Genomic DNA, 14,087 nt, shown 5'->3' with positions numbered 1-14,087 from the left:
TGCTAATACATCAACGTGCTGGTGTAAGAATGAATGCTAGGGGACTTCCCTGGCGGTCCAGTGGTTAAGACTCCGCACTTCCAATGCTGGGGGCACGGGTTCAATCCCTGGTCGGTGAACTAAGATCCCACATGCTGTGCGGTGAGGCCAAAAATAAATAAACAAAATTAATTAATTTAATTAAAAAAAAAAAAAGAACGAATGCTAGACTCTGCTTGTACCTAAATGCCAGCCTGTGTCTGTGCTCGGTCAACCTCTCTCCCTCCTTCATCCCCACCTGGATTCCAGCTCATTTAATTGTGCACCCACGTGCATGTGTATCTCTCGATTCCTCAAGTCCATCCTGTCACAGGACATGTGAAACCTATTTGCCTTGTCTCCCAAAATCCCTCCTAGGACATAGTGGACACAAATCTGGCTACCTCAGGGCTGGGTGATATTGGATTTTGAGTGCCCTATAAATAAGCACGATTTTTCCCACCAAAGTTTGAGAGAGAAACATTTCTGCTTCGCCACTGATTAAAATAGACTGAAAATGTGGCTTGAGCTCCACAGACAAAAGGTCCTGCTAACACTGCCTATTCTCCACTCCCCAAGTCTAGAGCTTGAGGCTGTCCAACGAGGAAAAGTTTGGGTCCATAGAACAGAAATGCTTACCCAGGACTGCTGTCTCACACTGGCCCAGGACAGAGAAGGAACAGAGATGGGCAGTCCCTCCAGTAAGTGAAACATTTAAAATAAATGATATAGCTAATTGAGAAAAATTGATTTTTTAATAAAAAACCTAAATCTCACTTAGATCTTCAGATTTTCAGAATTTCCTTTGAATTCCTGTCATTTTGATTCAGGTATACATCACAAACAACCGAAATGTTCTACGTGGAAAATAGGATTGGTGCTTTCTGACATTTTATCTTGCATTGCACGTTTGTATATTTGAATTTTAGTTTTTGTTTGTGTTGATCACTGTAGAATGAGAGCAAGGTTTACAAACCCTTCCTCAGGTGTGGTTTTCTTGAGTCACCTACAGTACTCCTTAACACATTTTGCAGGGAGCGGGACAGGTGTTTTGGAGCAGGAGAAACAGCACTAGACAAGTTCAAGTCTGTACGCTTCCTATGCGGCCTTCGGAAAATAATTTCACCTCCCTCGGCCCCAGTCCCCTCATGTGAAATAAAGAAATAACCACACCTCATATGACAACATCTCGGAGACAGTTGTGAGGGTCAGGTGAAATCATACACATAGAGCATTTTGAACTTTGAAGGCATTTACCAGTATTATGTATTGTTTCTATGAATTCAGAAATTATTAAATGCTTACCAAATTAGATCATACATGTGAAGTGGCCTAAAAAGGTAGTATAAATGGCAGGTATGAGATATACAAAACCCGTTGTCAATTAAATGAATATTCAAATTTTCCACAATGAGTAGTACCCAAGAGGCCATTAGCTTTACGGTACATAATAACTTCAAACATGAACATATTTTATGGGATTATATATTTTTATTACATACAGAACTTACATGATTGCTGCATGTCTTGTATCGAATATTCTGCCCTTCACAATTCCTGAGGAAAAAAAGAAAATAAGGATTTCATGGAAGTTGCAAGCAGGAAAAAAAAAAACAAGTGAAAACGAGGCACACGTAAAACTTTTATTAGTGCCCATTACCTCAAAGATTCAAAGTTTAGATTCTAAGAAATAACTTTCAAGGATCAGGAGGCCAGAAAGTCTCATGGAAGTGTCACATTAAATACAGTGAATTCTTTAGTTGAATTAATGTAATAATATTACTTAAGCACAGTTTTTACCCTAGGGTCTATATAACCACTAAAATTAATGTATACTGTGTGTGTGTGTAATGTGTGCATATATGTTTTCTTTTTCTATGAAAAAGAAGATAAAGCTACAGGCAGAAGTATTTGTGTAGCACGTCCCTGTAGGGGAATTTCTCTTCCTCCCTCACTGAGGTCACCAAGTTAGCTGGCCCCTCTATAACCTCCCTCTCTAATCAGTACAATGGTCTCTGTCAGAAATTTGCCTGAGGCAATGCTTATATTTTACTTCAGCCACCAGCCTTATTAAACAAATGCTACAAAATAGTGTTGGGGTGGATTTCTTAGGACACCGATCCTCTAGGATCTGAAGTCATATATGCATGTACGTATATGCTTGAGAATCCTCCAGGGATGACCACACACTATCCTTCCCTCCAACCACTTGCTTTGGGACCCAGCCACTCATCTTCCAGGCAAGCTTTCCTTTTGGATGTTTGGAATTCCATCTGGCAGGTCCTTTCCTCAGTGCAGTGCTTGCTGCTCTGTATTTTACATTAACTCCTTAAAGATAATTCATCTGTGAATGGGATCTTTCCCAGTTTTTCCATGGAGTTATGTTTTTACCCTTTATGTGTCCCTGGTCAATTCAATGGCAAATTTGGAGCAAGAAAAGCTAAACACAGGCTTAACTCGCCATCTTGAATTAAAAGTCAAGTGTTAATTTGTTTTAGAACAGTTAGTCCTGGAAGAAGAGACCTTTTTTTTTTTGGCTGTGTTGGGTCTTCATTGCTGCGTGCGGGCTTTCTCTAGTTGTGGCGAGTGGGGGCTACTCTTTGTTGCAGTGCACAGGCTTCTCATTGCGTTGGCTTCTCTCGTTGCAGAGCGTGGGCTCTAGGCGCGAAGGCTTCAGCAGTTGTGGTGCTCGGGCTCAGTAGTTGTGGCTCGCGGGCTCTAGAGTGCAGGCTCAGTAGTTGTGGTGCACGGACTTAGTTGCTCCGCGGCATGTGAGATCTTCCCAGACCAGGGCTCAAACCTGTGTCCCCTGCATTGGCAGGCTGATTCTTAACCACTGTGCCACCAGGGAAGTCCCTGGAAGAAAAGAACTTTTAAAAAGTGGATCCAAAGAGATCCTTTTTTGCTGGTGTGATTTAAATATGAGCCTATATGAAATGGCTGAACAAGTCTATTTCAGCAGTATATAACTCACTGCACATACCTTCTGACGATTCTATTTTTTATCAATTACAAAAAGAGTAAGTGAAGACAACTAATGTGCCAAGAAGTATAAAGGAGGAAAACCAAGCATTAAAAATCCCATCATTGGGACTTCCCTGGTGGTCCAGTGGTTAAGAATCCGTCTTGCAATGCAAAGGACACCAGTTTGATCCCTGGTCGGGGACCTGAGACCCCACATGCCTCTGGTCAACTAAGCCTGAGTGCCGCAACTACTGAGCCTGCTTGCTCTGGAGCCCATGCGACCGTGGCAACTAATGAGCCTGCATGCCACAACTAGAGAGAAGGCCACGCACCACAACAAAGAGCCCATAAGCCGCAACAAAAGATGCCGCATGCCACAACTAAGACCCGACGCAGCCAATTAATAAATAAATAAATATTTTAAAAATCCCATCCTCAAGACCTTTACCCTTAATAATCTGGCATTTCATCTTCCAGAGTTTCTGCCCTGATTTATTTACAGTTGTGAAATCATACAGCCCATTCAACTTCGTATTCATTTTAATCTAATATCATAGCCTTTTCCCATTTTATTAATAATTCCTTGGAAAAAAATTGTTTAATGACTACATAATAGCCCATAATACAGACATTACTTTTTTTGTAGTTTTGAATTTGAATTTTTTTAATTGTGGTAAAATACACATAACATAAAATTTACCATCCTAACCATTTTTAAGTATACTCTTCAGGATTGTAAGTATATTCACATTGTTCTACAGACATTACCTTTTGTGGGTATTTGTGCTGCCTCCTCTTTTTCCCTACTTTTAAAATTTACATACATTAAAATTCACTTTTTGGGGGTGCACAATTTCATGCGTTTTCACAAAGCCATACAATGGTGTAAGCACTACCACAATCAACATGTGGAACAGCTCCATCACCCCATAAATGCCCTCAGGTTGCTCCCTTGTAGTCAACTTCTCTCCATCCTCAGCCTCTGGCAACCACTGATTTGTTTTCTGCCCCATTAATTTTGCCTTTTCCAGAATGCCATGTAAACGGAATCATACAGTGTATAGTTTTTTGAGACTGACTCCTTTCACTTAACATAATACATATGAAATCCACCCATGCTGTTGCATGTATCCATAGTTTGCTCCTTTTTAATTGCTGAATAGTATTCCACTGTGTGTATGTACAACAGTTTATTTACCCATTCACCAACTGGATATTTGGGTTGTTTCCAGCTTTTAGCAATTATGAACTAGAATGTTGTAAACATTCTACATTCATACAGGTTTTGTAAACATTTGTAAACAGGTTTGTAAACATTCATACAGGTTTTGTGTGAACATAACTTTTCATTTCTCTTGGGCAAATACTAAGAGGTAGGATTGCTGAGTCTGCTTACTTTATATGATAATCCTTTGCTAAACATCTTTATGCTTTCATTTTTGTTCACATTTAGGATACATATCTAGAAATGGATAACAAATGTCATTCCTTTTATCTTGTGATTTCTTCATGTATGCGTTTTTAACTCTTGGTTGGCTAAGTATTATTTGATTGGTTGTTTTTTCAAGAAGGGTAAATGTCTCCCATATTATTACTAAACTTTGTATTTCACATAGGAAAGGCAATGAAGCAAGATATATTACTTTTTTCATGTTCCTTTTTCCTCAAAACTGTAGACACGTTTCATTGACCTTTGTCATTTAGACTCACAGAAGAGAAGTCTGATTTTTATTCTTTTGTACATGTGTTTTATTTTCCTGCCTGGAAGCATATAGTGTTTTGTTTTGTTACTATTTGAAGTAAAAATTATAGTCAGGGTGTACCTAGTTGTGTGTTTATTTTCACTGATTTTGACTAAAAATGGTTGGTCTTTTTGACTAGAATACTCAAGGTCTTTACTTGCAGTGCTGCGTATTACTCTCAGATTATAATTTTGATTACTGCTCTTGTTCCAAGAATATCTGTAATTCTTAAGTTAGAGTTCCCTTTCTCTGCTCTTATTATTTCCTTATTGATCTATGATTTTCTCTAATATACATCTCATTTGTTTGACCTTCTCTTATACTTCCAAGAAATCTCCTACAGATACCCCTCCACATGATTGATTTTCTTTTTCCTGTAGTGATTATTTTGTGTTTTATTGTCTGGTATGCTTTTTTTTTTTTCGGCCACGCCACGCAGCTTGTGGGATCTCAGTTCCCTGACCAGGGACTGAACCTGTGCCATGGCAGTGAAAGTGAAAGCCCAGAATCCTAACCACTAGGCCACCAAGGAACTCCACTGATACACTTTTTGATACTGCTTTTTCTTTCTTTGCAATCCTTCTTTTTAAATTTATTTATTTATTTATTTTTGGCTGTGTTGGGTCTTCGTTTCTGTGCGAGGGCTTTCTCCAGCTGTGGCGAGCGGGGGCCACTCTTCATCGCGGTGCGCGGGCCTCTCACTGTCGCGGCCTCTCCCGTTGCAGAGCACAGGCTCCAGATGCGCAGGCTCAGTAGTTGTGGCTCACGGGCTTCGTTGCTCCGCGGCATGTGGGATCTTCCCAGACCAGGGCTCGAACCCGTGTCCCCTGCATTGGCAGGCAGATTCTTAACCGCTGCGCCACCAGGGAAGCCCTTTGCAATCCTTCTTAAACTCACCCTTCTCCATCCACATCTCATACCATCCTCACCTTACTTTCTGCTCCAATTGCATCATGTACCTCAGTCTCTTCATATCTGTTTTCTGGGAGGTGCAGTCCCTAATGGGATTTAGAAAGTATACAGGAGAAAGGCATTTTGGAGTGAAAAGAACAGCACTACGGCTGCCTCCAAAAGCATTACCTAAATGATACTTAAATTTCTGAACTGGAATACAGACAAAGTGTCCAATTAGTTGCCTCCTTTTAATATAGTTCTCTTGACTTGTAGTTTAGAACACCTTCCTAGATTATTGCAATAGTTTGACCCAGTCTTAGTATTTCCTAACACTGTATATTTCCATCTTTGTGACTCATCAGAGGTATAGGACTTTGAAATTTATTAAACTCTCAGCCAGGCTACATTAAATTTTAAACATTCCAGAAGCACCAAACTGGGAGTCTGGCAGGAAAAATTTATTAGGGTGGAGAAGTCTCTCTCTTGGTCAAAAGGATATGACTCCATTCTCCTGGGAAACAACAGCTATGCCAGTGGACAAGGTCATTTACTTACATGACTTACTTCATTGTGCTTATTATGTGTGGATAAAAGAAGAAAATAAATTACAGAAAAAGTGAAAGGGTAATTTGAAGTACTCTGCTTTTTTTGGAAAAGCCCCAACTGAGGAAAGCAGCTAATAGATTAGGGAAGTGATAACCAAAATCTTCTTGTATTATGCTGACTTATAACCCTAAAAAGCTTTTGATTCCAATTTCATGGGGGCAGGTAAATTACAAAAAACATGGCTTAAGAGAGTATTTGAATTGATCTAAATACTGGAATACAAAAACTGTGGAAACTTACAAAGAATGACATTTTCTTTAAAAGTGTATTAGAACTTCAGAAATAATTTTTCAAATGCATTTTTAGTAATGGTTTAATTTTAGTTATTTAAATGTAAAACAAAACCAATTTTGAAAAATTTAACACTAAGAGAAAAGAACATATTTGCTGATGACAGCTTGTGTCTCAGGCCTGCCGTGTAGACCATATGGTCGTGGTCTACACCCCACTGCCATCTGCTGTGTCCTAATTGTGAGGCACTAACTTGCATCTTGAGTGTTGGGCCTGAAAATCTAAACCTAAAATGTAAGTATATCTCTACTAAAAACGCCACTACAACTGCAGCAAAGTGATATAAAAAAAGGAGCATTTCATTTCATGAATTCTCAAAATATAAAGTACCATTTTGGACTCATTCCTTCTCCAATGACTTCTTATGGTGAACCTACTCTGCACTAGGATGTGGATATAAAGATGCAGTAGGATTATCTCTCAATTCCCTTAATAAGTCAGCAGTAAGGTTTTTATTTAACCCAACCATCTGGTGGACATTTTTCATATTCTACTTCATTTTGTCCAACCTAACACACACTGAACCCACTGACTGGCCTCTACTGATGTGGAATGCTTTGGTTACAATTTAGTGTGAAAATGAATGGCCACTCTATGAAACAGGCATAAAATGAAATGCAAGTTATTTTAAAGTTAAGGACACTGGAGTCCTAATTCCCCAAGCAGGAACCTGCCAGCTTATTCTGGAAATAATTCCTTTGGCTCAAAGCAACTGAGCTGCAGAAATATTACTTCCAAGTTTTTAATTCCATTCTAATTATTATTTGCAAGAGCTAATGGTTATCGGAAGTATATGAAAATTCAAGAACATCATTTCACAATTATGTATTTTCTATCCATTACAACATTCATAACACCCTGAAATTGAAGATTTTTGAAGCCATAAATTTATGAATATATAAAAAACATATGTTGATTCCGCATGAGGATACATTAAAAACATTAATAAAATTTCCCTGGAGTTTATAGCAGTATAATTTATTGCATTCATTTGCTGATGTACTGACTCAAATACTAGTGTCTTAAAAATTAAGAAGCATGTGTTTTGAAGCATAGAAATATATTAATTTTTTAAAATAGCAGTTAACTTAAACCTGTCTTTCCCATGGTTGGCACTTGACTAGAATATCAAATTGCAAATTTCTGCGAGAGAAAGAGACACTCTGGCTGGCATATGGTTTACAGTGCAAAAGAACTGAGTGTGTATTTAAATGTAATCAAATTCTGAAATAACTTTATCCACAAAGAAATAAATGAGCAAAATAGCCACACTCACCCCCTTTCCTAAATCGTAAATTTAAAGGGGCACACTGATAAAAAGAGAAGGCATTGAAAGGCCTTCTAAAGCTTTGGGAGAGCTTTTTGTCTGGTTTTTATGTAACCACCTCCACATACCTCTTCCAAGAAAAATCGACCACAAAAGCTCAATATTTATGAAGAATTTAATGAGTCTCTAAAGCTGTTCAAGGATAAGGAGACCTGATAAGCTTTCCAAGGGAGGTAGGTTTCCTTCTTAAAAATCACAGAGTACTTCCAAAATTACAGTGCAACGTCTCAATATGGGAGTGGGTATGTAAGGTTTGGGGCTGCCTAAAAGGTGGGGAGCAGGAAAGACAGAATTATTAACAACCCTACTGCCTTTCCTCTGAAGTAATCTAATTTAATTTTTATGCAGAGAAATAACGTTACTGTCCCTGTTTCTTATCAGAATCATGGAAAGAGTGGGTGCACCACAGGCCTGGCCTTATGCCAGGAACCAAGCTGGAGAACAAATACTGCCTCACCATACACTTTTCTTAATGTACATACCTCAGAACACACTAGTCTCTCATTTAATTTTTTTCTTATATTTGGTTTAAGATCTTCCCTAGCTTCAGATATGTATTCAAACTAGATGAGCTCAGGGAGCAAGCAAAAATTTGGAGATTCCCAGGCCTAAAGGTAAATTTTAAAATATAGGTTAAGATGTGTACATAAATAGACTAAAGAATACTGCGTAAGTCCTAAAAAATGAAAAAGTCAAGAAAGTACTACTTCAGGAATGGTGACTCGAAACACAGTAGCAATATTTAGGATAGAGCTGTTTTGGGGTTCCTACAATTATTTTATTATGAAATGTTTTAAGTCCAAAAAAAGGTCAGGAGAATGATGCAAACGCATGTACACACCAGTGAGAGTCATCATTTCTTGAAAGTTTTCTTCAGATTTATTTTTAAGACGTGTCATTACAAATATGGTGGGAGCCCCCTGCCAAACCTCCTCAATCTTATTGCCCTGCCTCCCTCCCTTTGGTTAGAGGTAACTAAGTAAATGGTATCATAATTTACATAACCTTTCACAGCTTGATTTTTTTTTTTGGTCCCAACACTATGTTTTTGAAAATATCCATGTTGATAGACGCATCTCTAATTCATTCATTTTTATGGCTCTAGAGTAATCCAATTTATAAATATAGCTCAATTTATCAATTCTTTCTATTTTTTATTGATCAATTTTCCTAAAAGTCTATGAAGATTTAGGTTGGTTCTGCAATGAGCAATCTTATACAATCACCTAGGGTACATTTGCACACGTTTCTCTGGGATATATACCCTAGTCGGACTGTTCTGTTGTGGGCATTTACAGCTTCACTAGTACCAGATAATGACAAACTGCCCTTTAAAGCGGGAATACCAATTTTCACCCCCATTAGTAGCGCAGAAAAGTTCTTGTTTTTACACATCTAGGGCAATATTTGGCATTTTTAAACTTTAGAAAGTTTCCCAGTCTGAAGAATATGAAATATCTCACTTTGTATTTTTTGCATTTTTTTTTTGTTAATGAGGTTAATATTTTCATTGTTTTTTGACTATGCAGGTTCCCCTTCTGTGAATTTCCCGTTCATATCCTTTTCCCATTCTTCTACTAGTTTGCTTTGCTTTTGTTTTATTGTATTTAAATATCTCAGACACTAATCCCTTATTGGTTATATTCATTATCAAGATTTTCTCCCATTCTATGCTCTTCTTTTGGTTTATAGTATATATTTTTACAATACAAAGCCTGCTTAAACTTATAAATATTTTCCTTCCCAACTTATGCTCTTTTGTTTTAGTTAAGGAATAATTCACTACCCAGAGATCATACAGATATTCTCCTATATATTCTTCTTCTAAATGTTTTCAAGATTTGCTTTTCATAAGTAGATTTTAATCCACCTGGAATTTATTCTTTAATAGATTGACATTTTCTAATATTTTTCCTTTGGATATTAATAATCATATTTGAACCTCATGTATTGAATGAATATTCATCTTTTCTCCACCATTTTTTAAATTGTGGTATAATTGGCATATAACATTAGATTAGTTTCAGGTGTAATTACACAAATTTTTCTTACACAAATTTTTCATGACATCTTGAAATCCTACATATGCATGTTTCTGTTTCTGGGCTCTTGATTTTGCTACATTGGCCTATTTGTGCCCATCCTACTACTATAGTTGAATTTTTTTTTAATGTTAGTGTTTGGGCAAGTCTTTTGTTCTCCTTCAAAATTGTTTTTATTATCTTTGCACTTCCATATGACTCTTGAAATTACATTTAATTTAAATATAATTTGGAGAAACTGGCATTTTTATGATATTGAGGCTTCCTAATATGAACATATTATATATCTCCATTTATTTAGGTGAGCTTTTAAATATTTCATAAAGGCCTTGTATATCTTTTATTGAATTTATTACAAGGTACCTTATATTTTTTAAGTAGCAAAAACGGTGTCCTTTTGAAATTTGCTTTATTAGTTTTTCCTACTGTGTAAGAATATAGTTGTTATTTGTGCACTAACTTTGTTTCCAGTAATCTTAAAGAATTCTTTCATTAGTCCTATTATTTTATGTGTAGATACTCTTGGATATTCTGTCTAGACAATCAGGTAGTCTATGAATAATGAGAGTTTTGTTTCTTCCTTTCTAATCGTTATACTTTGTATTTCTTTTTCTTGCCTTATTATACTGACTAGGACCTCATGTACAATAATGAATATAAACAATGACAGTAGCCATTCTTATCCCATATCTAATGTTAAAGAAAATGCAGTAACATTCTGTAGACTAAGAGAGAGTACATCTCTATTCCTAGTGTGAGAAGATTTCTCATTTCAATTATGAATGTGTTCATTTTATCAAATGCCACTTTTGCATCGATTTAGATAACTGTATGACTTTTCTCTCTTAAATATTCCATGCTGTGCCTGCTGGTGCTTATTCATTGCAAATATTTCCATGTATATTATCTATTTTAGATTGCAAGCTTATCATAAGCAGGGCTCTATTGATAGGGATAGGAATCCTATACAGCCTGGCTTGCTGACCTGTCTCTCCATATCTTTTTACTACTGCAGTAACCTCAGGCTGTCAAGGGTAACAAGACTACTTTTCATATTAATTTCTCACCTCAAGGCTTTCACAATCAAATGGGATATAAACATCCAACTCAATATATACAACCTATGTAGATCAATATGCGTGCACCTCAAATTCTTGGGAGAGTAGGTCCATTGTTCCAAAGTGGAAATTTTTTTTCATTTAATGTTGAGACCAAGATATTTAAATTCCCTATGTTGGTGTATGGCTTTTATTTTTTTCCAGTTCATCTGTTTAGTAAGTATATAGACCTCAACAGTCCTGTCTTTAAATTAGGGCTGGAATTCCTATACTGTGCCTCATATACACACAAGACTTGATCTCCTGTGACTGTGAAGGAATTAAAACTCAAAAGCCTGAGTTCTAGAAACCAGTAAATCCCATCTCCATCCCCAGAGTAGGCACAAAATCAGTTATGCACTTACTGGTCTGGCCCTCAGTTTCCTCTCTGTTTTTTGGCTCTGTAGATATCATTTAATTTCTTGTATGTTCAACTTTACTGTTTTTTTATTAAGACAATTTTTTTAGAACAGTTTTAAGTTCACAGCAAAATTGAGGGGAAAGCACTGATATTTCCCATATATCACCTGCCCTCACACATGCATAGCTTCCCCCATTATCAACATTCCCCACCAGAGTGGTGCCTTTGCTACAACTGGTGAACCTACATTGACACATCCTAATCACCCCAAGTTCATAGTTTACATTAGGGTCCATGCTTGGAGTTGGATATTCCATGGGTTTGAACAAATGTATGACATATGTCCATCATTATGGTATCATACAGAGTATTTTCACTGCCCTAAATATCCTCTGTATTCCATCTACTCATTGTCCCCACCCCCAACCCTTAACCCCTGGCAACCACTGATCTTTTTACTGTCTTCATAGTTTTGCCTTTTCAAGAATGTCATATAGTTGGAATCATATAGTATGCAGCCTTTTCAGATTGGCTTCTTTCACTTAGTAATATGCATTTAAATTTTCTCCATGTCTTTTTATGGCTTGATAGACCATGTCTTTTTAGTGTTGAATAACATTCCATTGTCTGGATGTACATTTTATTTATCCATTCACCTTACCGAAGGACATCTTGGTTGCTTACAAGTTTGGCAATTATGAATAAAGTTGCTATAAACATCTGTGTGCAGGTCTTTGTGTGGACATAAGTTTTTAACTACCTTGGGCAAACACCAAGGAGCATGAACACTCACTCATATTGTAAGAGTATGTTTAGTTTTGTAAGAAACCGTCTTCCTGTTTTCCAAAATAGCTGTACCATTTTGCATTCCCACTAGCAATGTATGAGAGTTCCTGTTATTCCACACCCTCACCAGCATTTGCTGTGGTCAGCGTTCCAGATTTTGACCATTCCAATGGGTGTATAGTGGTCTCCCGTTATTTTAATTTGCAGTTACCCGATGACAGATGATGTGGAGCATCTTTTCATGTGCTTATTTGCCATCTACATATCTTCTTTGGTGAGGTGTCCGTTAAGGTCTTTGCCCAATTTTTTAATTGGGTTGTTTGTTTTCTTATTGTTGAGTTTTACAAGTTCTTTGTATATTTTGGATAACAGTCCTTTATCAAATATGTCTTTTGCAAATATTTTCCCCCAGTCTATGGCTTGTCTTCTCATTCTCTTGACGTTATCTTTTGCAGAATAGAAGTTTTTAATTTTAATGAAGTTGGCTTATCAATTATTTTATTCATGGATCATGCCTTTGGTGTTGCATCTAAAAAGTCACTGTCATACCTAAGGTCATCTAAGGTTTTCTCCTAGGTTATCTTCTAGGAGTTTTATTGTTTTGTGTTTTGCATTTAGTTTTTTATATATTTTGAGTTAGTGTAAGGTTTGTGTCCACATTCAGTTTTTTGCATATGGATGTCCAGTAGTTTTAGCACCATTTGTTGAAGAGACTATCTTTGCTCCATTGTATTGCCTTTGCTCCTTTGTCAAAGATCAGTTGACTACATTTATGGAGGTCTATTTCTGGGCTCTCTATTCTGTTTCATTGATCCATTTGTCTGTCCCTTCAAGAATAATACACTGTCTTGATTACTGTACCTTTATAGTAAGTCTTGAAGTCGAGTAGTTTTAGTCCTCTGATTATTCTCCTTCAATATTGCATGGACTATGCTGGGTCTTTTGCCCCTCCACATAAACTTCAGAATCAGTTTGCTGTTATCCACAAAATATTATGCTGGGATTTTGACCGAGACTGCATTGGATCTAAAGATCAAGTTGGGAGAAACTGACATCTTGACCATATTTAGCCTTCCTATCCATGAAAATGGAATATCTCTCCATTCAACTTTACCTAAAAAAGATTTATGTCCTATTTTACCTGGCCTTTCTAGGTGTTTTTTTAAATAAATTAAATACTTTATTTTAAAATAATTGTAAATCACATTGATTTGTAAGATAATGAAAAGAAATCCTATGACCCTGTTTCCCCAAATGGTAACATCTTGCAAAACTATGTTACAGTAACACAACCGGGATATTTACATTAAAACAGTCAGAACACAGAACACTTCTATTACCCCAAAGATCCTTCAAGTTGCCTCTTACAGTCATACCTTCTTTCCAACCACCCCCAACTCTTCTTTAATATCAGGCAATTACTGATCTGTTCTCCATTTCTATAATTTTTGCCATTTTAATAATATTATATAAATGGGATCATATGGTACATAACCTTTGGAGAATGGCTTTTTTGTACCTCAGCATAATTCTCAGAGATTCATCCAGGTCATTGCCTGTATCAATGGTTCATTTCTTTTTACTGCTGTGTAGTAGTCCATGGTATGGATATACCAAAGTTTGTTTAACTAGTCACCCACTAAAGGGCATCTGGGTTGTTTCCATTTTTTGGATATTATGTTTTCATGGGAAAACAAGTCTTCATTTCTCTGGGATAAATGCCCAGGAGTACAACTGCTGGGTTGCATGGTAGTTACATGTTTATTTTTTTAAGAAACTGCCTGTGGCTGTACTATTTTACATTCTCACCACCAGTGTATGAGTGATCCAGTTTCTCTGCATTCTTGCCAGAATTTCATGTTGTCACTTAAAAAAAAAAAAAAGGTATTCTAATAAATAATGTCTGATTGTGGCTTTAATTTGCATTTCCCTAACAGCTAGTGATAATAAGCACATTTT

The 14,087-nt window shown here is 36.8% G+C and overlaps 1 protein-coding gene across 10 annotated transcripts in view; it reads right to left on the bottom strand.

Annotated features, from left to right (window-relative positions):
* ADAMTSL3 (ADAMTS like 3) overlaps window positions 1–14,087 on the bottom strand; it is a 365,276-nt gene that overhangs the window by 224,005 nt on the left and 127,184 nt on the right. For all 10 annotated transcript variants that reach the window (XR_011075723.1, XM_068558758.1, XM_068558696.1 and 7 more), the window contains one exon: window positions 1,530–1,575. Coding sequence is in view for 9 of the 10 variants with exons in the window: in XM_068558758.1 (XP_068414859.1) it covers window positions 1,530–1,575 (46 nt within the window). In the remaining variant the exon portion in view is untranslated. The remainder of the gene's footprint in view (window positions 1–1,529; window positions 1,576–14,087) is intronic.

This window comes from Eschrichtius robustus, chromosome 1 (assembly GCF_028021215.1).
Source record: "Eschrichtius robustus isolate mEscRob2 chromosome 1, mEscRob2.pri, whole genome shotgun sequence".
In the NCBI taxonomy this organism is placed as follows: Eukaryota; Metazoa; Chordata; class Mammalia; order Artiodactyla; family Eschrichtiidae; genus Eschrichtius; species Eschrichtius robustus.
The sequence above is the reverse complement of the archived record's forward strand: the minus strand, read 5'-3'. Positions and strand labels throughout refer to the sequence as shown.